The sequence below is a fragment of the Lissotriton vulgaris genome, chromosome 10 (assembly GCF_964263255.1).
Source record: "Lissotriton vulgaris chromosome 10, aLisVul1.2, whole genome shotgun sequence".
NCBI classification, from domain to species: Eukaryota; Metazoa; Chordata; class Amphibia; order Caudata; family Salamandridae; genus Lissotriton; species Lissotriton vulgaris.
The window spans coordinates 1,144,759,883-1,144,786,974 of record NC_141698.1 but is presented as its reverse complement, the minus strand read 5'-3'; the positions used below and the strand labels follow the sequence as shown (position 1 = coordinate 1,144,786,974).

The 27,092-nt window shown below is 43.7% G+C and overlaps 1 protein-coding gene across 1 annotated transcript in view; it reads right to left on the bottom strand.

Moving 5' to 3' along the window:
• Positions 1 to 17,627, bottom strand: part of LOC147689487 (uncharacterized) — a 54,638-nt gene extending 37,011 nt beyond the window's left edge. Inside the window, exons 1-2 of the mRNA XM_086939930.1 lie at positions 17,358 to 17,627; positions 16,745 to 17,303 (exon numbers count right to left, since the gene is read on the bottom strand). Coding sequence (XP_086796056.1) covers positions 16,745 to 17,303; positions 17,358 to 17,627 — 829 coding nt within the window. The remainder of the gene's footprint in view (positions 1 to 16,744; positions 17,304 to 17,357) is intronic.
• Between the last annotated feature and the right edge of the window lie 9,465 nt (positions 17,628 to 27,092).

Here is a 27,092-nt window from a genome sequence, read left to right as displayed (position 1 = left end):
AAGCCAGGCCCTTGCAATAATAATCCTAAAGACTGCCGTAACCATAAACACAAATTCTGGATATTCGCTATTTCACCTATATTCACCCCTAGCATTATCAACTCATCCATTAATTTAATCTTTAACCCCAAAGATCCCTCCCGAAATTCTTCGATTGCCAGTTTTAATGTATAGAGTTGTGGGCATTGTGCAAACATATGTGTAATACTGGCACTACTTGAGTTACACCGCGGACAAGTTATTCCAGTGCAACCCCCCACTCGGCAATTCTAGCAGGTGTATGATACAGAGAATAAACTGTCTTATAGTGCTGAGTTTGTAGCGTTGCCGAACATAACACCGACCGGCCTAGATCTAATGAGGCTTGTAATCCCTCGGGGTGCGCCCCTACTTGTTCCACCCACTTATTGGCATATTTCTCTCTATCATCGTTTTTAATGCATAGAGCTCTGCGTACAATTGCCTGATCGTGCCACGTAAGCTACTCTCCAAATAGTCCATTATCCTACAGTGAGACATCCCTGCTGGCCAGCCCTGTTTCTTATAAAAATAGCTCCTCACTTGTAGATATTTAAAAAAATTGCTTCCTGGTATCTTGAATTTGTTTTGAATATCCTGAAACAGTAGGAACACCCCTTTTGCATCCAGCAAGTCCCCTAATTTCTTAATCCCATTGCCATCCCAATCCTTCATAACTGCATCCCTGAAGATCTCTGCAGGAAAATCGTTGTTTGTATAAAGCCTCAGATATCTATTATACCTCCCAATACCTATCTCTTTCCCGACGGCCTTCCAGATTTTATATATAGCACTTAGTGTCTTGAACCTAGTGTGTTTAAAGTAGGCATAATCCACTATATTTACTAAGGCATTCTCTGCCTCCTTGCCCAGAACCGCTTCATAAATGTTCATGCTGCCCAATCTCTCACCATACTGACTACTGCCTCCTAAAACCCTTGAGAGTATTAGAGAGCCACTGCCCTGTAGTACAACCTAAAATCAGGTGCCCCCCCATCCCCCCTTCTCCCTCGGTAGTGTCAGAAATCGATATGCTCTACGTGTCTTCCCCTGTGCCCATATTAGCCTATTCAATGTTGCTTCTATTCTATTGAACCATGTGCCATCAAAGTATAAGGGAATTGCTCTGAAAATATATAAAAATTTCGGAAAAGTAACCATTTTAATCATATTGATACGCCCCATTAATGTCAAGTGTAAGTTATTAATTCTCTCCAAATTTCTTTTGACCTTCCCTAGAAGTGGCTCCATATTGATCTCTATTAGTCTGTCCAGATCTGCTGACACCCTAATCCCCAAATACATTGCTTCTGAAACTACCTCATATCCTGGAATGTTGTGAATCTATTCTGCACTACCTGTGTTTTTCCTCAATTTATAAGATACCCTGAAATCACCCCGAAATTCCTAGCCTCTTGCTCTATTTCAATCAATGCCCCCCCCGGTTCTGGTGTTGTAATGGCTACATCGTCCGCATAAGCGAATAATTTATATTCCTGCTCATGCAGCCTGACTGGGGGAATCCTATAGTTGTAGTTAAGCCTTCTTAACAACGGGTCCAGATATATGGCAAACAGTAGAGGCGATGCTGGGCATCCCTGCCTAGTCCCCCGCCTGATCTGTACTGCCTTCGTATAGGATTTATTAATTCTTATCCTGGCCGACGGGTGTTTATATAATGCCTGGATTGCTTTTATATATCCAATGCCTATACCAGCCCATTCCATGGCTTTCCACAGGTAGTCCCAAGAGACCCTGTCGAAGGCCTTCTCGGCATCCAGAAAAATAGCCGCGACAGGGTCTCCTGCAACCTCAGCTGCATCTAGGATGGTAATCATCTGTCTTGTATGTTGGGTAGTCCCTTTACCTGGGATAAAGCCGTGCTGTGCCGGGGACACCAACCCCTCGATAACCTTACTCAACCTTTTTGCCAGAGATTTAGAGAATATTTTTGCATCTGCATTCAGCAGTGTTATTGGCCTATATGAACCTGGATCTGTTGGAGGTTTATCCTTTTTTAATATCACGATTATATCCGCCCCGGCCCAGGACTGTGGGACTACCCTACCCCCCTGTGCCAAGCAGCAAATTGCCCACATGTCCGTTCCTAGCACGTCCCAAAAGGTCCTATAGAATTCTGCCGGAATTTGATCTTGACCTGTTGCCTTGCCAGAGGGGAGACTGAATGTCGCCTCCCTTACCTCCTGTAACGTTAACTGCAGGCCTAGCTTTTCCCTCTCTTCCATACTTAGCCCTACCTGCGGTACCTGTGCCAAGTATTCTGTGATCCCTATCTCTACGTTATTTGAGTCCTGCTAATATAATTTTTCATAAAACCTCCTGAACACTTCCTGTACCTCCTCCACCTTATTGACTATGGTCCCTGTACTATCCTTGATTTCTTTTATTTCCCCTGCTGCTAGTGTCTGCCTAGTCCTAATTGTCAACAAATGGCCCACCCTCTCATTAAATTCAAAGCATTTTTCTTTTTTTGCTAGAAAGTTCCCTGCTGCCTTTTGCGCCAAACTAACGCCTGCCTCTGCCCTCTGTATCTCCAGGTCCAACAGGATCTGTTCAATAGGTTCTTGCTTGCTTATCACTGCCACTAGCCCCTCCTCTAAGCACACCAGCCTTCTAATCCTCTCTTCCATCCTCACCTTCTCCTTCTTACTTCTTAGCATAGTATAGCTTAGTGTCTCTCCCCTTACTCCGGCTTTAAAAGCGTCCCATACCATATCCGCTGAAGCCGAATACCTGTTTATGTCCCAAAATTGTGTTATCCATTCCTGCATCCTTATAACATACTCCTTCTCCTTCAGCAACCCCCGTTCAAATGTCCATGCATTAGTCATCCTGTCCCTATTTTTAGTAAAAGTCATACTTAAAACCAATGGGTTGTGATCCGACACTATCCTGGGAAGCCGTTCTATTACTCCCCCGCACACCAATGAGCTAGAGATAAAAAAATAGTCCAACCTAGCGACCGTTTTATGTGGAGCTGAGTAGTAAGTACTGCCTGTGCCTATTGGGGTTTTCTCCGCCCACATATCCACCAGCGCGTTATGCCGGACCAAATTTTGTACTGCTTTGTATGTCTTTCTCTTCCTCCCCCGATATCTACCCCCACGCCTGTCAATTAGGCCATTCAGACCGTTATTATTAAAATCCCTGCAGCATACTACGGGCTCTGGCCACAGTGCTAGTTCTCCATCTAGAAATTCAATCAGCTCAGGTTCATCTTCAGTTGACCCATACAATGAGGTAAGTGTAAATCTCCCAGCCATGGTTTCCTCATCCAGCAAAACCCATCTCCCATCTTGATCCTCCTTTTTCTTTTTAATTTTTTCAGCACCTCTCCTAGCTAATATCGCCACCCCCTTATTTCTACCTTCCTGTCCTGTGTAAGCAAGCACCTCAAACCCCATTTGATCCAACATGAACTTATCTTTGCTAGCCACATGCCTCTCCTGTAGACAGACTATATAAATTCTCCAGAATCGAAGCAGCGCAGTTAGTTTTTGCCTTTTCTCTACATTATTTAACCTGCAGATATTGATCGTAATTATCCTAACTGCCATTTATTCATGCTTAGTTTTGCCGACTTTCCAATTGCTACTATAAAATTGTCCAACTGCTGCCTCTCTCCTTTATATACTTTAGAAATCTGTACTGTATGTCTTGAACTCCCAACGCCTGCACCATCCCCATCACCACCACCCCCCCTTTACCCCCACCTCCATCCCCCCTCCCCCTCCACTGACCCACTCCTCATGTGTTCACCACATTCTTGTTAGGAGGCTCCTATGAATTTAGTAGGACTGTGTAAATGTCAACAAGAAAGTCGCAATATTGCAGGCTCGGGCCTGATTCACAAAGTTTGAGTCAGGATTTTTGGTATTATTTTTCGATATTCACAAATGTAAGTTACAAGTAGTATCTTTACATCTGCACTCTCCACCCAAGTGTGGAGATTCCACTCCAGGTGACACTACTGGTAACTTACCTTTGTGAATATCAAAAGTCGTGAACTTAGACTCTTGCTCTAAGTTTTGCTTTGTGAATTGATGATTTGTTTGGCTAGCTCATGGTACTGCATCTAAAATCCCTAAGCTGACCAAGGTAATGGATGCTGTTTGCTGCTTTTGCATGTCCAAGGTATACACAAGAAAGATACAAAAGTCCATCTTCAAAAGAAAGCATGAGCTGCGATTTTTAGAAAGATGAGACTGGTGATCAATACAAACAGTTCACCTCTGCTAAATTTTAGGTCTCGCCTAGCGGCGCCGCGCATGCGCTGGGCGCTTTGCGCGACATGCAGTGTACACTATAGGTGAGGGAAGCCCTGCCCACTTTTTCATTGGCTTGTGGCTTTGTTATTTCTTAATGTTGCCTTCTGATTCGTTTAGAGTCTGCTAGTCCTGCCTTATGACGGCCATGTCTCCTTCCACGGCTATTGGCCCCTTTACTGCATGTTTGCTGAGCACTACTTTGCTCCCGCTGTCTGAGCCTTCTCTCCCCCCCACATCCCATTGTGAGATCACCGCCACGGGATCGCCTCTGCTTATGACTGTGTGGGAACTGTGAGGGCACTATGTGTTATCACCACTGCTGGCTTGTGTTCACGCCACTTAAACTTGCCCACAAAATCACCGCCCTGCCCTAAAGCGACATTCCAATACAATTGCCCCTGGGATCACCATTGCCAGCTATGGAGCCTCTGGAACCCTGTGTGCTGTACCGCTGACATCAGGAAAGAGCCGTACTGGTATTGGTGCCCACACAAGGGGCTCGTCCAGGAGAGGAGCTGCGGTGAATTCCAGGAAGAGCAACGCCTGTGCGGGCACCAATCCCAGCGCTGCTCTTCCCTGACGTCAGCGGTGCAGCGTACGGTTCCTGAGGCGGTGGCAGTAATCCAGGGAGTGGCAGTATGTGATCGCCTAGGTTGGGGGCAAGAGTCTGGGTGAGTCGGCTCTCGGACAATGGCAGTGAGAGCCGGCTCGTAGGAGCTTGCTTGGCTTTGGATGTGCTTATCTTCAAGGTCAAACTGGAGGGATGCCATGTCATTGCCAAATGTGTTGAAAACAAACATCACTAGTTTTGGTTGGCAGCTCGACCGCTTTCATCTCAGTGCCCCCGGGCGGCACGCTAAACTGTCGGCATTAGCAACAGGGGCGCCATACTTAATATTTTAGCAGGTGCCCGCTTGATTAGCTGTGTTTACCAATGCTTGTTTAGCATACTAGCCTACAACGAAGATCGGGCATTTCTACTACTAAAATGGCGACCACAAACGCCATCATGCAAATTAGCGGAGTCCGAGTTCGTGCGGCGTGTTACAAGGACTGGTCTTCTCTGCTCATTTGATGCAGAAGACAGACCCCGCTGTGAATACTAATGCAATCTGTCCTTCATCGACCATCCGTTCCATACACCCCGCTTAAATGGTGGCAAAGTCTCATCAGCAACTTACCATTAGCACTGAGACCGGGAATGTGGCAGGCAGTAATGAATGATCAATACATAACACTGGGACAAAGGGGAAAGGGATAAATGTTGTCTTCCCTGTCCACGGCGATCAAGAGGTTCTAATAATAATTATATTCTAGATTGGTGAGGCCGGCGGGCTAGCGTCAATAGTTAATGCTTTGAAGAAGTACTGCATGTGGCTTCTGCACTCGGTCAGAGCAATTTTAGTACTGTCACTCAATTAAATGTAACTTATTCTTAAGTTACAATTTACTCCTTGCAACATTTCAGTTATTTGCAGAGCTCTTGCGAAGATCACACTTCGGATCAAATTTATATGTTTGGCGTCTGCTGAAATGTGTGTCGTGAATATTCGAATATATAAAAAAAATCAAAAATGGTTTGCAGAACTTTAGAATAATTTAAAAAAAAGGCACAGCATATTTTAATTTGTCAAGGAGTTTTGTCATTTATGTAAGGGATGGCCCTGGGGGGAGAAGTTATCTGTAGATAAATTAGCATCTCAAATTCACATTTTCTTTACATTCCCAGTGGCACAGTGATGTCTGAACTTTGCTTTATAGGTAGTACTTCACGAGAAAATAAAAAGTTGAGTGGTATGTATTTATTTATATACCACAGTTAAGTTCGAGTGAGAGCTTGAAGACCCAAGAGAGTGATCACTTATATGGCCTCGAATACGGGTGGCCTTTAAATGGACAGGAGAAAAGGGTCAGGTTTGGGGATAGTTTAAATAGCAGAAGGGTTTCACAGGCACTAGGAACTCCATGAGTCTGGAGTTGCAGGTGCCAGGCCTTTATTGGAACAATAGTTCTGCTAGATGTTTGTATCTATAGAATGTGAACATCCCCAAGTAAAGAGTATCCTTGCATCTGTTGGTCAGTGCTGCTCAGAATACGTGAAAAACACTCTTTCTGGGTGTCTAGGTTGTTTGAAGTTAACAGTTTTGTACCAAAGGCATGCCATTAAAGAGAATATGGACACAAGAAAGAGAGACAGAAGTGAGAACTATACCTCAATTGATAACTGGCTGGATGACTGTTGCCATCTGTAGGCCTTAATTTGTCCCTCTCACCTGGCATCTCATGTATGAATCTGTGGGCACTGACCTTAGTGTCCCATAACAGGAACATAGTAACAGATCGATTCTTCTGTATTGATGGTTTTGGCGTTTGTGTATGCATGAGAGAAAATCCCAGCCTCATCCCCAATACATCCATATGGCTACAGATATTCTAAGCTAGAGCCTGTAATTAATTTGCTGTGGATAGCATATTGAAGAAGCACCAATCCACTGCAGGCTAGATGCCATTATCTAGTTGCTGGTCTTTATCATAGAATAGAACTTCTAAAACGGAGGGTGCCCTGGATAGAAGTTCCCACTAGATGCAAGAGGAAAATCAATGTGTTTACTGCATTGGAAGATCCAGCCCTCTGTGTGTGTATTGAGTGGTGAGCCTATTGTACCCCCACACTAACCTCCATATAAAAAACTGTGACTGCTCGCCATTGCTACCACACAAAGTCAAGTGCTACAGGTGTTTCACTTCACAAAGTTTGCAGAGGCATAGCAGGACACTGGGACAACAGAGACAAACAACCTCAGCCCCCAGGGCTTTGGTCTGGTAGCCCCTGCTTGCCCCGTGCCTACCCCCCCAAATGAGGTCTGACTCAGTACATTGCTTTTTCACCTCCAGGCATAAAACTGCACTGAGCTTAAGATCATATTTCTTGTGAGAGATAAGTACGGTGGTGACAATTGATGCAGACAAACTGTATGAACAGTATTACAAGTCTACTTTATCCTATTACTGTGATGAATGGGAGTGGATGAAATCCACTTTACTGTGTTGAGTAGGTTATTGCTATTTATATTTAAGCAATCAGTAACATAGAACATTATTGATGTGGGTGTTATTCAAAATAGAATAGCTGTGGTCTGATGGCATTACTAGTCCACCACACAATAGACTCACTTATTTTTAAATTCACCAGCACATTTACTGTAGCTGTTCCAAAGATGCTTGTGTATATGCAGAGCTTACATTTGGTGTTTATATTTTAACACATTTCAGAGACTTAAATACCCTTGCTTTCAAAAGAAATACAATTATTTTACTGCACTGTTTGTACTCAAACTATTTACACTTGCCTGCAGACCGGAAGGGCAATGCCCAATAAATCGTTGCAATGAGTTATGAGAAAGGTAAATGTTTCAAAGCCAATTCAAATACTGCGTTCAGTCAGCAATGCTGTTACATACACACAAGCTGCTTTAGTATATACTTATATGTGTATGCACTTTGTGGGCTCTGGAGATCAGCCATAGGATTTGTCTTCTTCCGCTTCGGGACTTTTTTCTGTTCATCTTCCTCTATTTGACTGTCGTTATAGAACACGACCAGCAGAGTTCAATAAAATACCAGTTTAAAGCTGGGATACTAGCAATCTCAGGGCGCTCCTCAATTTATATCAGGGATAAGTAAATTCTGTATTCAATCTAATTGCTGTGCATCTAGAGGAAGGGCAAGTATCCAACACCCCATGTTTTCTGTTACACACAGAAATGAACAGTGTAAAGTACCTCTGAGCACTCAATTACATATTCCAGTAAAGTGTAATCAAATCTATACATAAGTTACAAATATTACAGCAGACCACAAAATTCAACAATTCCACGTAAAGTATGACTGATCAATGTCTCTTGGTCGTCCTCAAAGTTTATTCCAAAGTTCCATGTAATTTCCAAGATCCCAAAATGTCTTCAATACATCATTTCAGTGAGGATAATACTTTTGCCAATATTGATGCCAACACGTGTTTCGTCGTGTGCAAATTCCACACATTGACTTCCTCAGGGCTGTAACAAGAATATACAGAGCCCGCCATTAAAATCTTTCAAATGATAGAATTGTCGAGAGAGATAATAATAGTCCCCTCCACCTCAGGGAAATATAGTTATGTGCAACATACATGTAGGCATAGTGCAGGAGAAGTATAAGAGTGAAAATTATCACACCCAAAGAACCAAGGGTAATAAACCAATTCTAAAATACATGACTACCATATAACCCAATAACAGTGAACAGGAGGAAGATGCCAAAATTCACCTGAAAAATGTTCAATCCTCTCCAAAAATATATAACCTCCTCTTCAATGTAAACTTGGCAAATGTCTAAGTAATAAAAACCAGACATTAGAAGTACGATTCTTCGTCATATGGTCAACAATTCCCTATGTTCACATAGGAAGTCAGTGTTATAGTTTAGTATATAAGAAAAACATATATATATGAGACTACACCCATGAACAAAAATGTTCATCATAACCTATAAAGCAATACATGGCTCAACCAATCTACTACGTGTGCTAATTTCGTTACCCTCACTTGGGTAAAATAATTCAAACTCACCAAATATATCATGAATTATTTCCTCACGTATAATACACTGTTCTCTAAATCAAAAGAGCGTCCTAAGAACAGAAATAACCATGTTTAGATCTACAGCATATGGATTATATATACATGTTATCTACAATAGAAGAGAACCTCCACTCACCAACTCCAAAACTACGTATCTTTGTGTGGGGACACTGTAAGGTAAAACATAATGCTGTTCACTCTTATATCCAATATCTATTATCTACATCCAAATCATTACTTCAACTGTTCTTACGGTTGCGGTTAGACTATCACCGCAATATAGATCTTGTCTATTGTTACTCTGTTGTTGTGGTTTACAACAGATCTCTTTGTGTAGTAGGAGGAACGTTGAGAGATTGGATTTTACCGTAACCGAATACCTGACGGTAAGGCTAGAATATGGGGCGTATAGTTTAATAACATAACGTTTAGGATAAAAGATAGACTATCGTTCACTTTGATTATACATATTTAATTTGGGTACACAGGTCTTATGATACTATTGGGAGGATAATTTGAAAGATTGACGCTGTATATGTGGAAAGGATTGGGGAACAGGACATGTCGATAAAGATACGTGGGAAAGAACAGTTGAAGTAATGATTTGGATGTAGATAATAGATATTGGATATAAGAGTGAACAGCATTATGTTTTACCTTACAGTGTCCCCACACAAAGATACGTAGTTTTGGAGTTGGTGAGTGGAGGTTCTCTTCTATTGTAGATAACATGTATATATAATCCATATGCTGTAGATCTAAACATGGTTATTTCTGTTCTTAGGACGCTCTTTTGATTTAGAGAACAGTGTATTATACGTGAGGAAATAATTCATGATATATTTGGTGAGTTTGAATTATTTTACCCAAGTGAGGGTAACGAAATTAGCACACGTAGTAGATTGGTTGAGCCATGTATTGCTTTATAGGTTATGATGAACATTTTTGTTCATGGGTGTAGTCTCATATATATATGTTTTTCTTATATACTAAACTATAACACTGACTTCCTATGTGAACATAGGGAATTGTTGACCATATGACGAAGAATCGTACTTCTAATGTCTGGTTTTTATTACTTAGACATTTGCCAAGTTTACATTGAAGAAGAGGTTATATATTTTTGGAGAGGATTGAACATTTTTCAGGTGAATTTTGGCATCTTCCTCCTGTTCACTGTTATTGGGCTATAAGGTAGTCATGTATTTTAGAATTGGTTTATTACCCTTGGTTCTTTGGGTGTGATAATTTTCACTCTTATACTTCTCCTGCACTATGCCTACATGTATGATGCACATAACTATATTTCCCTGAGGTGGAGGGGACTATTATTATCTCTCTCGACAATTCTATCATTTGAAAGATTTTAATGGCAGGCTCTGTATATTCTTGTTACAGCCCTGAGGAAGTCAATGTGTGGAATTTGCACACGACGAAACACGTGTTGGCAACAATATTGGCAAAAGTATTATCCTCACTGAAATGATGTATTGAAGACATTTTGGGATCTTGGAAATTACATGGAACTTTGGAATAAACTTTGAGGACGACCAAGAGACATTGATCAGTCATACTTTACATGGAATTGTTGAATTTTGTGGTCTGCTGTAATATTTGTAACTTATGTATAGATTTGATTACACTTTACTGGAATATGTAATTGAGTGCTCAGAGGTACTTTACACAATAAAATACCAGCATTGCTTTCTACTGAGGGACTTGATTTTTTAAATTTTTCTGCCAACTGCCTCTATTTAACTTTATTGATAGAAAATGACCAGCAGAGGTCAGTAAAATATCAGAATCACTTTAGCATTTTCTAGATTTCAGTCCATAGAAATGGTTTTCTACGAGCACCCGTAGACAATAATATATTTTTCAAATCTTGTATTTTCAGTGATATGACCACCAAAGGCCCTGCTCTTATATTAAAAACGGTGTACAGACAAAATATCGACTCCAAAATATCGACTGGACATAATATCGAGTTTTAAATATAGACTGGACAAAATATCGACTGGACATAATATCGACTACAAAAATATCGTTTTTCAGGTAAGTGAAGTAATATCGACTGTATAAAATATAGATAGCAAAAATATCGAATTTTTAATAATATATAATATTTTATAGTGTATTTTTATGTAATAATATGTGTGAATAGGGTGTATTAATGTTATAAAATATTTTATTAAATGAATTTTGTTTTTATAATAATTGCGTAATGTAATTCTGTAGCGGGTTGTGGGTTTATAGGGGAATAGGGTGGGAAGTAATTTAATAATAATTAATTAATTAATACATGTTTGTTAATATTTTTAATTAATAATTAATTGATAATTAATTACTATTAATTAGTTAATTAATTTATATAATTTTGAACATATTTTGTATTAGTAATTAACTGTTAATTAATTAATTGTAATTAGTTAATTGCATTAATCAGAGTAAATTTGTAATATATATAATTTTGTGTTATTTTTAAGTAATTAATTTGGAAAAAATAATATTAATTATTAAAATAATTACAGCTAATGTTCTAATATATTTACTTTATTGTTATTGTTAATTAATAATTAATTGGTAATTAAATAATATTGATACATTTTGGGTAAAGGAACATTTTTAGGGTTCAGGGTCAGTTTTCAGTTTTAGGGTAAAGGGATATTTTTGGGGTTCAGGGTCAGTTTTCAGTTTTTGGGTAAAGGGGCATTTTTAGGGTTCAGGGTCAGTTTTCAGTTTTAGGGTAAAGGGGTATTTTTGGGGTTCAGGGTCAGTTTTCAGTTTTTGGGTAAAGGGCATTTTTAGGGTACAGGGTCAGTTTTCAGTTTTAGGGTAAAGGGGTATTTTTAGGGTTCAGGGTCAGTTTTCAGTTCATGGGTAAAGGGGTATTTTTAGGGTTCAGGGTCAATTTTCAGTTCATGGGTAAAGGGCTATTTTTAGGGTTCAGGGTCAGTTTTCAGTTCTTGGGTAAAGGGGTATTTTTAGGGTTTAGGGTCAGTTTTCAGTTTTTGGGTAAAGGGGCATTTTTAGGTTTCAGGGTCAGTTTTCAGTTTTTGGGTAAAGGGGTATTTTTAGGGTTCAGGGTCAGTTTTGGGTTTTTGGGTAAAGGGGTATTTTTAGGGTTCAGGGTCAGTTTTGGGTTTTTGGGTAAAGGGGTATTTTTAGGGTTCAGGGTCAACAAATAAGATTGTAAACATTTTTTTTATTATTTTCATTTATTATTTAATTATTATAATTTAATTTAAGTAGTTTTAAGTATATTTTAGTAATAAAAATTTAATATTAATTTAATTTAACACTGTTTTTAATAAAGTCGATATTTTTTACATCTATATTATTGTTAACGATATTTTGTACTCGATATTTTTGTACTTACCTGTTTGTAGATACAAACTCGATATTTTGACTGTCGATATTTTGTCCCTCGATATTATTTCAGTGATCCATTAAAAACAGAGGTTTGGAATATACAAGTTCCTGCGGAAAGGCAACATTTTTCTCCATGTGTACCCATATGTGGCTTGTCAAGAGGTTTGATGCTTACTTTCCCTCCATGTTAAAGAACAGTAGATGTCAGCACCCGGGCTAATATGCTACATAGCTAAATAGATATAAGGTCCCAAATGCGAGACCGATTTCATTACAAATGCGTGTTACTAATGTTACCTCACTCTTATCTGATACTAATGCTACACTGACAGATCAAAGGGGGAGTCTAACCCCCATACCTTTGCCTTATGTGTCAGGAAGTCAGTCTAAATGTGCAAGCTTGAAGGAAGGAGTCAGCTAAGCTGCTTTCCCAGTCCCAGTTCACAGGGGTTCCATGATAATCCCAGCATTAAGAGCCCTTCTCACCAAATGTATCATGGATGTCTTGAATTTAATAAAACACTGTCCTTATAGCACTGTCATCGAGCTGAAGAACAGTTACTTTGGTTTTTCCAGCATAAAAAAGTTGTCTCCTAACAAGCACAGAAAGAGAAAACAAGGGAATTGCATTCTGATTGTCTGACCCTGGATCAAGTGTGTAGACTATAGGGTGGCAATGCCTACCAAGAATACATTTGTGTGCAGCACCTTCTCGTGTTAGTGGAAAATGTGTAAAAATTCACAATCAGAAAAAGGTGTCTGGATAAAGCTGCAATCTAAAAGACTTTATTCCTTCAAATCAACCCCCGTCCTCCACCCCAGTCCCTCTCTTCTTTTCTTTAAAGCCGCTGCCATACCTTTCCCTCCTCCCTCCTCTCTCCTCCTCCTCCTGCTCCCCTCAATCTCCTCCTCCAGGCTCCCTTCCCTCCTCCCTCCTCTCTCCTCCTCGCCATGCTCCCCCCAATCTCCTCCAGGCTCCCTTCCTTCCTTGGCCTCCTGCATTGAACTTAATTTCAGCTCCTTTGTATTTCTATTTCCCATCCAGATGGGGCCCATTTGACCGCTCCCCATTTGCTTTGATACCTGTTGGACCTGGCACTTTTGGCAGGTTCACCCCGAAACTTTTTGCTTTTTCCTAGCCTGTTTCTGGAACCTGGTGTTGGTGATTTTAGGCCTCTGCGCACTTTTTCACTGTGGTACAGTGTAAAGTGCATGAGCTCTCTGTGTATGTGTGGTGAGTGACCTGCCCTCCTATAGGAATGCATGGGGAATATGTGTGACCATGGTAGTTCCTGATGTGTGGGGGGTGCAGGGTTGAGTTTGGTATGTGCGAACTCGTGAGATTGAATGCTGTGTAATGATGTATGCGGCATGAATGTGTCTAGTGTGGAAGTGCCACTTCTGGACATGGGTGTGCGTGTGTAATGAGTGTGCTGGCACGTGATTGGCTGGAGCCTGGCTCCAGGAGTCTGGATGGGTCTGCCCAGTGGTGAGGGTTGAGATTAGCATGCTGATGTGAGGGGAGGGATGCACCTGGGACCTGAATAGGGCTAGGCTTTCCCCACACAATGCTGGCACTGCCCCCTGTGGTGCGACTGATGACCCTAGCCTGACTAGTGAATGGGAGGGGTGGCGGAGCTCAACAAGGGTGCTCCCAAACCAGCTGCGCCTGGTTTTGCCCCCACCCTGCACCTTTAGACAAAGGTTTGGACTGTATAAAAAGGGGCTGTGTCCCCTTACAAAATGTTCTTGTCTTGCTACTTGAATCCTGCCAGGGGCGTGTTGCTGCTTGGGCCCATGGGAAGGCTTGCCTCCCTGGGCCCTGCCCAGCCCCTGGATACCTGATGGACCTTCCTTTTCTGGGAGCTGCTGCGCTCCACCTTATGTCCTAGACTTCTGATGTCCTGGACTCCTGAAGGACTTTGTTGCTTTATTTTTGTCTCTAGCACTTTGGAGCGCTTTATTTCTCCCCCAGCGCTTGGGAGCGCTTTACTCAGGGGCTGCTGGGGGCCTGCAGCACAGAGAGGCTGCGTGAGGATCCCCCTACTGGAGGTAATTCGCGGCGCGGGTGCCCACCCCGCTGAGCCGGCTGCTTATTGCCCCTTTTTACTGTGATTATTGATTTAATTTACGGGAGCCCACCCCGTACCACGGAGAGAATTCACTGCCGCAACCCCGGAGTGTGCGCAGCCCCCGCCGGGCCGCCGCACTGCCTGCGATGACCCGGAAATGGTTGGCCAATCATAGAGCGGCCTGGATGGTAGTCCCGCCCGCAGCCACCGAGAAGGGGAAGCTGCGCGGGTGAGGAGGTGTCGGTGGAGAATCCCCGCGGCCCCTAGGAGGGGGGCCCGGGTGAAGCATGTGCGGCATTAGCGTGGGGCTCCCAGGAGAAAGGGGAAGCCCTGCGCTGTGCTGGAGATTATGCTCTCCCCCAGCGAGGCTCTCGTGAGTGAGAGAGCCCTGCCCGCGCCGAAGAGAGGAGTGCTGGAACCTCCAGGCTCCGTGGCGAAGCCCCAGTCCTGAGAGAGAGGGACCAGGCAAAGAGAGGAGCAGTCCCTCTAACAAGCGACCAGTGAGTGTCCTGGGGGCTCCGGGCGTGTGTTGGTGCTGTTGTGTGAGTGCGCAAATGCTTTACACATTGCCTCCGGGATAAGCCTGTCTGCTTGTGCCAAGCTACCAAGGGGGTGAGCAGGGGTTATCTTGGCGTGTGACTCCCTTGCCCTAACTAGAATGGTGGTTTCTGCCTGACTTTGGCGTAAGCCTTAGCCAACCAGAAATCCCAGTTGCCTTCAGGATAAGCCTGTCTGCTTGTGCCAAGCTACCAAGGGGGTGAGCAGGGGTTATCTTGGCGTGTGACTCCCTTACCTTGACTAGAATGGTGGTTTCTGCCTGGATTTGGCGTAAGCCTTAGCCAACCAGAAATCCCAGTTCTAACAATACCTCAGAGCATCACCATATTCTTCTCTCGTCCCCCCATCACCATTATGTATCGCCCCTTTACCATTATTTCTACCACTCCAAGCAGGATGACCAATTACACAAAATGCAAAAAGATACCATCCTTCCTTGCTTCCCTGTAACCTACGTTGTCCTCCATCAAGAAACCCTTTTTTCCTTCAGAGGTCGAAAGACTTAGGCTGAGCTGGGTGGAAACAGCTGCACTTATGTCCCTACTCCCACTCATTCTGGACCTCGCACTTCATTGATGCCCTCTATAAGGAGTGGAGATTCATAGTTTCAGGCTTCACAACACATGAATCAGTTTGAGTTTGGGCTGTGACCATCACAGCCCCACCAACCTTTTTAGGAGGAGACTCAGTTTGGGTATGGGCTGTTACCATCACAGCCCTGCTAATCTTTTCAGGAGGAAAGTTAGCTAAAGATGGGGCTGAGGTTTGCTCAGCCCTACCAATCTGTTCAGGAAGGACATCTTGGGTTGGGGCTGTAGCCATCACAGCCCCACTAACCTTTCCATGGAGATTTACCATTCTAGAATGGGTTTGCTGTTCAACCTCAGCCCAGGCTGAGATTTCCAAATAATTACCAAGAAGGCAATCTACAGGCAAGTTTGCTGACACTGCCACTCTCTTTGGGCCAGTGACACCTCCCCAGCAAAGATTGACTACTGCCATGGGATGTTTGGTTTCTATTCCATCAATGTTTGTCACCTGAAGTTGGCAAACCCCATGCCAGTTTCATAGACAAGAGTATCTGAGGTAGGGGACCTGGTTAGGCCAGAATCCACCTGTGTTCCAAAAGTAAATCCACCCAAATTCTTGGGGGTGCTCCCACCACCTGGGGGACCAGTGCTAACAGTGACAGGAGGTGTTGGAGCTTTACCTGGAGGTATATTTTCCTTATTACCATTCTTTGGACAGCAGCTGTCTGTTTTCCAATGGCCAACCTGTTTACAGGCATGGCAGTACGGCTTTTTCTGTGTAGAGGAAGTGTCTTGGGACCCACCCCCATCCTTGGAGTTTTGGGGCCATGGGGAAGTTTTTTCTTTGGTGTTATCCCCACCTTTTTCTTGAGGCTTGGTAGTCTTTTTCTTTTGGTCATCACCCTGGTTCTTAGGCCTGATCCTGGTTCTGACCCATTTGTCTGCCCTCTTACCCAATTCTTGTGGAGAGGTCAGATCAGAGTCCACCAGGTGCGGATGTAGAAGCTGATTTTGACAATTACTTAAGATTTGCTCTCTCATAAGTAAATTATACAATCCTGTATAGTCTGTAACCTTACTTCCCAGCAACCAGCCCTCCAGAGCCTTAGTGGCACATTCAACAAATTCAGACCAGTCCTGAGTCTGTGTCTTTTGGGTCTCTCTGAACATTAACCTGTACTGTTCAGTGGTTAAGCCTAACCCATCAATCAGAGCACTCTTCAGGACCAGGTAGTTTCTAGAATCCGCATCACTAACTGTGAGGAGTATGTCTCTGCCTCTACCTTCAAAGGAGAGCCACAAGATTGCTGCCCACTGCTCCTGAGGGATCTGCTGTACTCTGCAGGATCTCTCAAGTGCAGTTATCCATTTGTGGATGTCATCCCCAGCTTTGTAGGGGGGCACAATCTTACTCAGGTTTCTATTGTCATAGGACCTGTCTTTATCCTTACGGATAGTGCTGCCACCAGTGGATCCTAATCCACTCTCTCGAGGCTGTCTTGCTTTAGCAAGCTTCTCTTGGATCAGGGCTACTTCCAGCTCTCTCTTCTGGATCCTAAGCTCAGCCTCTCTCATGTTGGCCTCATGTTCCCTTCTCTGAGGGCTAGTCATCCCCCTTCTGGAGTGACTTTGAGAACCTCTAGAAGCATGGGAAGTGTCAGATTCACCTGAGTGATTCCTTCTCCTCCTAGACTCCTGGTTAAGTCCACTTGGGGGTCTGAGTGGGTTTGACCCTGACTCAGTCCCAAATTGGCTTAAGTTAGCCTGGCTAAGTCTCGTGACTGGCACCTGACTAAGTCTCTCATCATCAGAATCACTTTCTTCTTCCTCCTCTTCCTCCTTCTCATCCTCAGGCTGAGTATCTCCAGTGTTCTGGTTTTCCTCATCTATCTGGACAACAGGGACAGGGGTGTCAGTATGATCAACTTCAGTGGGAGAGCCTCCTTCAACATTCCCTGTGGGGTCTGCTTTAGAGGTCTTTAGAGCTTCAGACTGGTCTAAAAGCTCTCTGAGGTGTGCTGTGGTAGGGGCTGGACCCGTCTTGAGACCTCTTAAGGTACACAGCTGCCTCATGTCTTTAAAGTTTAACATAGCAAATTTGGAGGGTGCCCTTGGAGGGTCACTCTCTACAGGGACAGGTCCAGTGGACCCCTCTGCTCCAGACATTGCTCTAGTGTGGGTGGATATGTTGCAATCTACCTACACTGGTGTTTACCTACTAAACCTATCTAGTAGTTGTAGTCAGGGTGTGCTACTCCCTATCCTCTACAACAACTAAGTTCAGTAGAACTTAAGTATACTAGTCTTGTTGTATATGTACCTAACAGGTACCTGTATGATCTTTCAAATGATACTCTCAAAGATTGTAATGGTAAAACAACAGCAAGCTCAAATCCCAAACGCTGCTCACCAACTTGAGAAGTTGGCCTGGTATATGATGCTCACTAGTTCTAGTGATCACCTTGTACCATGCCAAGCAACCCTTATGGTGATTGGTTGTAAGTCAACCTTATAGACCAGCTATCCTAGTAGCGTGGACAAAGCAGTCTTAGGCTAAACTCTGTAAAGGCATGTGAAGCAAGCTGTTTTACCATACACAATCCCTTTGAATACCAAATGAAAGGACACCACACAGATATATATTGAAAACATATATATATTTATTCACTACAAATATCCCCTATACTCTTTATGAGCACAGAAGCAAATGCATTAAAACAAAACACAGTTTAAATATACAAAGTTGCACAATATGGATGAGCCCTAGGGGCCACTTAAACCATATACTAAAATAGTGGTATAAGAACCACCAATTGGAAACAAAATAGGCCTAGGGCCTGGGGAATCGCTGGATCTGTTTGGGACTAACAGTGAAGAAGTCGGGAAAGGCTCGCGGGACTCGGGTGCAGTGCTTAAAGTGCACGCATACACCAATGCAATGTCAATGGTGCGTAAAAGTTATAAAGTTACTGTTTTAGGAACCTTCCGACTGACCTACAAGGACAAAACTTTAGATCTAGGCACTAGAGGTGTGTACCAGTGTAGGAACACCGGCGTTGCTGAGTTACCCCACCCACAGGAAGCGGGTGAACAGGTGCCAAGTAGTGTCGGGTTTCGTCACGTAGGTTGATGGTGCCTGGAGATGAAGATGCTGCAGGCGGGTCGTCGAGAAGAGTTCCAGTAGATCCAACGATGGATCTGAAGATGTGAAGACCTGAAAGCAGAGGGGACAATGTTCAAAGTCACTAGCCAGTGACTACCGTGGAACCAGGATGGAACCAGGCGATGTCGGGTGCAAACAGGCGATGAGGTGCAGCTTGTCTCCACAGCCACGTGGACACGAAGAGGTCGAGGACGTCCAGGAGTCGTTCACGAGCTGTCCTATGAAAGCTCTAGCTGATGGCGGTGTCGGCAACTTGATTGGAGCAAACAGGCCTTGGCTAATGGAAGCCACGCAGGAAGTGAAGAAAGCTTATTTCTTGGACCAGCAAGGTCAGAGGGGCTGCTCCTTTTTACAGGAGCGTGGGCCAGTCTGGTGCAACCAGACCAGTGGTTTAGATTGTAGATTTCGTCACCAAGATGGCCACTAGTTGGGTGGCCAGTGACCGGGATGACGCGTCGAGTGGCAAAGTGCAAAAGGGCCCCACGCAGATCGTGGAGATTCTGGGGGCTGATCTTTGGTGCAGATGCTGCTCCTCGGTGGCGCTTCTCAAACCCCAAAGCACAGCATCGAGGGAGCCTTGGGTGCTGCGCAGTCAGCTTCTGGGGGGTCTTTCAAGATGGCCGGTCCCACATCTCTCGATGCCTCCAGGGGTCTCTTCTTTTCAGGGACTGTGGATCGGGCTGTGAGATGTCTGGGAATCCAAGTCTTGTTGGGCTCTGGGCTCGGGCTCTGGTGGGAGGCAGCGGCAAAGTAGACATTGAGTTGTTGGTTGGTGCCTGTATTCACAGGGTGGTCACTCCTTGGCCACAAGGGAGATTCTCTTCAGTCTTCTTTGCAGCAGAATGTCGAAGTCCAGTTTTCTTCTTAGTTTCAAGTCGAGTTCAGGATGATCTGAAGTCTTGGGACACAGCTCCTACTCTTATTCCAAATCTAGGGGCCGGATTACCTGCTAGGTCCCTCCTCTGGGTGGGACCAGGAAGGGGGGTGGCTACACCCCCTTTCCTTTGTCCATCTCCGTGCCAAGACTGGGGCTGGAAAGCCCCAGCACCGGTTTGGACTGGCTTATGCACAGGGACACCTTGTGTGCCGCAGGCATGTCTCATTCTATTCAGCCCTGTCCTACCCAATACACAAAATCCTGTCTGGGGTGGTGCTAGCACCTCCCAAGGCAGGAAACCCTTTGTCCAAGCCTCCCTCACTGGAAGGACTCCCAGCAGCAGGAGGTCAGACTTGTGTCGGTGGTGGCAGCATCCATTTTGTGATGCTGAGGCTCATGTTTAACTTTACACGGGTTTCAGGTTATGTACATGTCGTGCCCTCTAGAAGGGTGGAATGCTACCCCTGTCACCAGAACTGGCGAGGGGGTAGTATTCCAATTCGTATGACACCTTACTCGACATGTTTTGATAAAGCCAAACCAAAGATAGCATTTAACCGCGAGGTTCATAATACACTTGAGTATATGGTATGGCAGTATCATGGAACAGCTAAAGGACGTGGTTCCGAAAGCTGCAGACAGGCTCAGCTCATGCTAGAGCACCATCTCACATATTTCCAAGCACTCTGCCTCCAGGATTGATGAGGCCTTCCATAGGAGTGGCTGATAGGAACATATGTGTCCGTCCATAGACATACTATACCTAAGTAAGGGGTGATTACACCGACTTACCCCAGCTGAGTGATCAGCCAGTTGTGTCAAATAGGGAGGCCACGCCAGGGGTGGCACAATACATGATGAAACCCCTGGTAGGCCTTGGAACCACCTATGCCCTGGGTACCTAGGGTACACTGTTACAGGGGCCAATAAGGTGAACCAGTTCCAATTGGTAATGTACCCAAGGTACATCGAGTCCATTTTAAGGAGAGAGCAATTAGCCTGAATAGCAGGATCCCAGGCCAACTAAGTCAAAAACCAGCTAAACACTAGGCAAAAAGTTTGGGGGTAACCATAGTCAGATATCCACCTTCCTACAATGACCACCAGCAGTATCATGGAGCAAGGACCTCCATAACACCGCTGGTGGTCCTGAAACTTGTAATATGTATGGCAGTGTGGCTCAGACTACTGAGTCACCACCAGAGAACACGGTTCCTTGGCAGTTGTGGCAGTCCAATGGTGGTCCAAATGCCAACGTTTTAATACTGCGGTCAGACAGCCGGTGCAGCGAGGACTTGACCTCCACCACTGCGCCACCATAACTTTAGCAGTCTACAGACTGTCAAACTCATAATCAGCCCTTTATGTTATTGTGGCAGCTATCTTTCAATGCTTTTTGTAAACTTTATGAGACCCCATTCAAATAAGACTGTTCTGGGTCGAGCGTATTCCAGCAGACTTCTATGGTGGAAAAAGATTGCTAAAACCTATAGGTTTCACAGCCAAGACTTAATAGCTTTTCGAATGCTTCCTTTTTAGGTCTCGCTAGAGTCAGTGCACATGCGCTGCTCTAGCGAGAAATTTAGGGGCCTATTAGGATGACGGGTGGACTTAGTCCGCCCGCCATCCTATCGGAGAATGGGACCGCCCGCCATAAGGGCGGGGGTCCCGTGGGGCGGGGTATTAGGATGCGCCCACCACTGTGGCGGACGCATCTGCATTTTTAACATTGTGACGGGCGGTGCTCACATATCTTGGAAATTGGAATGGGAATAATTTGAGTTTTAGTAACCTTTGAGCTCATACTACCAAACGATAATTTTACTCTCAATAGTGCTAGAAGTAACACACCCATTCGGTTACGCTTCCTGTCCTCTTCTGTTTCATTGTTGCCTTCTCCCCTAACTCTGCACTCTTTGTTCTTCCGGGTTTTCTATTGAATCTCCTCCACCCATCCTATCTCTTTCTCTTATTCTTCCCTGCTACCTATTCAGATTACTTCTCTCCTTCTTTTTCCCCTCCTTATTCTGTTCTCTATCTGCATCTCAATCCATTCTCCCTTCTTTGCCCTCTCTTCACTTTCACCCCGTCCATTTTGTCCTGCCTCATCATTCTGCCCCAACACCCCTATTCTGTACAACGTTCTCCTACAACTACAGCCCGGAACTAGGTGCAACCAAACACAAACAAAACCTCACACACAAGGGTATGTCAAGGACTGCCTCGGGGAAGTTTCACCTGATGTGTATGTCAGAGAGCATGTACATATTGTTTCTGTGTGTCTGCGAGCCTTCACAAGTGTATGTGTATTTGAATGTGTACCACGCAGTGCCACATAATTACACGCCACATAATTACACTGCACTCCATGCAACATACACTCCAAATACCACTCAGTGCCACATAGTTACACGCCACATAATTAAACTACACTCAACGCAACATACACTCCAAATACCACTCAGTGCCACATAGTTACACGCCACATAATTACACTGCACTCAACGCAACATACACTCCAAATACCACTCAGTGCCACATAGTTACACGCCACATAATTACAATGCCCTCAATGCAACATACACTCTAAATACCACTCAGTGCCACATAATTACACACCACATAATTACACTCTACTGAATACAACACACACTCCACACAATACCACTCAGTGCCACATAATTATATGCTACATAATTACAATGCAACATACACTCCAAACAATATCACTCAGTGCCACATAGTTACACGCCACATAATTACACTCTATCTATCTATCGCATCACCACAGCATCACTCAGCACCACCCCAGCATCACTCAGGGGCACCACAACATCACTATGCGCTACCCCAGCATCACAGAACGCCACAGCATTACTCGTCACCACCACAACATCACTCAGCGCCACCACAGCATCAATCTGTGCAACCATTCAACAACAACTGTTTCAAATATGCTCTCTCAATGTTTCAAGCTTTCTTACAAATGTCACAAAAATAAGTTAATATTTCACTTCTTTTCTTGGATTTTCGTCACAATAAAATACACTGAACATAATCTTCACAAAAGTTATTTACAAAATGTTAAGCTATTGCCATTATAAATTACAATATTTTTATTTAAGTATTAATTAACATTTTTTTTAAATGCAATTGGTATTTGTAATATCAATACATCTAAGTCACGTAAATACAACACATATTGCAGTGCAAATGCTAGAGGTGTCACATTTGCGAAAGTTAAAAGTATTTGGTTTGTAAATGACAAAGCTATTAATTTCGCTATTTTCAAAACCAACACATAAATAAAAAATGTGTCATTTACAATACCAATAGCTCAAACTTTCCTAATGCGAGACCTATTGCATTGCAAATGCCTGTTCTGTTTGCTAATGTGTTTCATGGAACCTTCACTTTCTCTACTGTACTCATTTTTATGTGGAGTGAACCCACAGCTTTGCTGTTTGGTTTGGTGTGGTTTAATCAAGGCAAAAGAATGCACCTCACATGGGTAACAGAGCAGGCTGAGGAAATCAGATCCATTTGCCAATAGAAATCTGCCCCTGTTGAATCCTGACAAGGCTTGAGAGGAGGGCTAGAGTGAGACAATAGAACTCTAGAAAGCAACAGAGCCATACACACAGACCGACAGACAGACAGACAGACAGACAGACAATGAAGCCATGTAGACACCAAGATACTGAAACCCCACAGGTTCTCATCAAACACAACACCAGCACTGGTGGCTTCAATTGACAGCTGTGGGGTCCAGATATAGGACTGGCTTTAAAGATGCTGTGCAACTCTTGTTCCAGAATACGATGTCGCTTTATTATGCAAGAAGTGAAGGATGTGCTGGTAACCTTGGCTTCCTATTAATCAGTGAAGAGGTTGGCCTAAAACACATCAAATCAACCGGCTCTGGACAGCTTTCCTAAATAACCAGCATTGGGCATCATGAGTACACAGGAGACAGGAATTCAAATGTCCCAGCCATGAAATGCTGCATACAAGGACTTCAACAGAGCACGTGTTCCTACGAATGTACATAAAGAAGGAAGGAGTCGCATCTAAGAAGGAGACTTGTCACCAGATGAACAGCACCATTGATAAAATGTTACTGAATGTGAAGAGAACAGTGATGATTTATAGGAGGAATATATATATATACAAGAATGAATTCACAATGCTTAGACTATCACCCTGGACCAACTCTGCCTTTTAAAACCCACCAGGGAAATGTTTCTTTATTAGTGTCCTTCAGCCCATCCAGCACCCCCATTCCCCCACAATGCTAGGGTTTACCTGCTCATTACCTGATCATTGCAATCTTGGGGGATCATTTACTATTTGAAAAGTCAACATGACTTGCTGCTCCATGCTGTCTAAAGTGGAGAGAGCAGAAATGCTCCATAATTATAAAGACATGGAACATTCCTGCTCTTTGGCTGTGCTGGTGCTTTGCATGATGCCTAGCACCAATTTAGGCTCCCTCGCACAAATGCAGGCTCCATTGCACCGGTGCTGGCTCCCTTGTACCAATGTAGGCTCCTTTGAACCAAAGCAGGCTCCCTTACACAAATGCATTGTGTTGCACCAGTTTACATTTACTAAAACAAAGCCACACAAAGTAACTGCAAAAAATGTTTTTGTGTTGGGTCTGCACCACAAAATTAACACACCTCGATTCCAAATCAAAGGACATCTGGGTATTTGGTTATAGAAGTGGGTGAATTACTAAAGTCTTGCAGCCTGATACATCAACAGGCCTTTTTGCGAGCCCCTAATAGCGAATCATAGCGATTCGCTATTAAGGACTCGCAAAACGGTAATCATGTAGGAATCGCATAATAAAATGCGATTCCTACTGATTCCTTATTTGCGATTAGCAAATTGCTAATCGCAAATAAGGAATAACTCGCCATTCATTCCTATGGGCCAAAAGGCCCATAGGAATGAATGGGGAGTATTCCTTATTTGCGATTAGCAATTAGCTAATCGCAAATAAGATTGCGATTTGAAGGGTGCCAGGGGTGTCCACAGGACACCCTGTAGCACCCCTCAAATGAAATTTCACACAGGTGTTGCACACACACATGTCCGAGGGACATGTGTGTGTGTAACATGCAACTCAGGAAAATGCATTTAAATGCATTTTTCAGAGTTTTCGCAATTTACCGCGAGGTCTGACTTCGCAGTAAATTGCGGCAAGAAATTGCGAATTCGCAATTTTAAATTGGATGTTGAATTGCATTTAAGGAATCTCTAATAGAGATTCCTTAAATGTAATTCCTCGCACATTTGCGACATCGCAATTAGCGATTTTTGCATTTGGGATGCTGAATCCCAAATGCAAAAATCGCTCTCGCAAAGGGCCGGATTCTCAGAATCCGGCCCCTTGCGAGCGCAATTTTGGTACATGAATTGGGCGGTTGATCTCTGGCTCCGGCTCAGCCTGAGGTTCTCTAGGACTCAACCAAAATCTGAAATTATTCTCAAAGTCCACTGTATGCAGCAGGGCTTAGAAGGTGAAGGTGGCTAAGACCATGGGTGTTTTGTATTTTGATTTCTCCATGATAAAATGCAAAAATTCTGAGGTACTGTCTAGTTCCTACTGTACTCCATCCAGACATTCTTCCTATCCAGCCCCCAAAAGTTGAGAAAGGGTTATGTATGCCAAGATGAAGCAATGCTGGGCCTGCATTGCTTCTTCCCTGTTGGGTGTTAGATAAAGCCTTCCCAGTTGTGTCATGCTATATTCTGGTGTCACAAGAGAACTGTGCTTAATTGTAGTTGGTGATAGCAGGTGAGCGCACCGGCGCTCACTTTTCCTCATCAGACTTTGACCCTGAGTAAAAGAGAGAAAAACTGACACGGTGGAAGAAGGAGAAAGAGAAACATGGAAAAAACATGACAGAGGGAGGAAGCAGGAACCTGCAAGAGGTGGATAAAGGAGTAGAAAGCGTCTGGTGGTGGATGAAAGAGTCAGGAGGTGGAACCAAGGTTATGCAGTCGTGGGATTTGGCACACTAAGATTAGTGGCGCCGACAGCCGGCTTTTAAGCAAAACTTTGGGCCCGATACATATTGTTTTACAAATTCTGCAGACTATGAGGCTGGGATGCCACTGATTTCATAGGGAGAAAGATAGAGGAGTAGAGAGAGGAAGCGAGTTAGAGAAATGTGGAAACAAAAGGAGAGAGATGGAGAAGAAAGAGGAAGAGAAAGAGATTGGATAGGGAGAAGACAAGGGAGAGAACAGTGGGGGAGAAAGAGAAATAGACCATAAAGAGGGAGTGAATGAGATGGAAATACAGGAAGGAAGCATGGCAAGGTAGGGAAGAGAAAGGCATCTAGGAGGCAGAGTCGAAAAGGAAGAGAGGACACAGGAAGGAGAAAATGAGAGAAAGAGAGAGATAGGGAGATTAAGAATGAAAGAGAGAGTGTGAGGGAGGAGAAGTGTGTATGTGACTGTGTGAGTGAAAGGAAGAAGGAGACAACCTTAGAGCATGACTAGTGATCATTGTCAGACGTCATGGAATCCATGCGTCAATCTATCAGTTCTACTTGTTGCATTCGGTCAATGAAGGACCTTTGCGTACAGAAATAAAGTTAGAGCAGGTTAGGTAAGTAGGTGGTGGTGAGAGGTGGAGCATAAGAAGGGAACCAGTCAGAGGGGAACTCGATTGTAGAATGTGTCAGAGGAAAAATGCTGTGACTAGAGATCAAAGAAATTAAAGAGGGGGGTTTTCAAAGTCCATATGAGGCTTTCATGAGGCAGCATTCCACATATTCTGCAGAGTTCACTGGGATCTGCTGTATATCTGGTTTCAGAGGCCCTTGGGTGTAGTGCTTCACTTCCACATTCTTTGTAATATCTTTGGAGGCTGTGATGGCTCTTTCTCATCTTTCAGAGCTACACTTTATTGGTTATGTGAGTTACGAACATCTGGGAAAAATGCTTGAGGGTAGGGGACTCAGGGGGCTTCATCTATTGTCCCCTTGGCTGATGGTCCAATTGTAGTGTTAGTCTCTTCCAAGGCTTTGTGAGGTGCTCCCCCTTTGTGGCAATCTTGGGCCAGATGTACAAACATTAGGAAAGCCCATTTTCTGATTAGGATTCTTGGTATTCTTAATGTGTGAATCCTTGAGAATCATTTAAGGATCCCTTGCGGTTCTCGAATAGACCTACCTCATACATATTAATGGGGTAGGTTGCAGTTTGTGATCCACTACAAATCACAGCCATCGCAGGGGTGGGTGACCTGCTAATGTCAGCAACACACCACATCTGTGATTACTTTTAAATAAAGATAAAGAAAAAAATGAAACCACAAAGTTTTGTTTTTAGATTGCGCCTGCGCAGCTCTTTGGCTGTGCTTGTGAAATCTCTTGTATGTAATGTATCTTTAAAGGGGCTCTTATTACTTCCCAAAAACTTTGATTTACGATACTTCTGGATGCATTTATGATACTTCTACTGAAGCTGTTCACACTGTTTTAGAGCCATTCACTGTAAAGATAAGATCTCTTCCCATGGAAAAGACAGCTGCTGGAATGCTTGCTTTTTAGGACGGGTCTGGGCAGCGCAT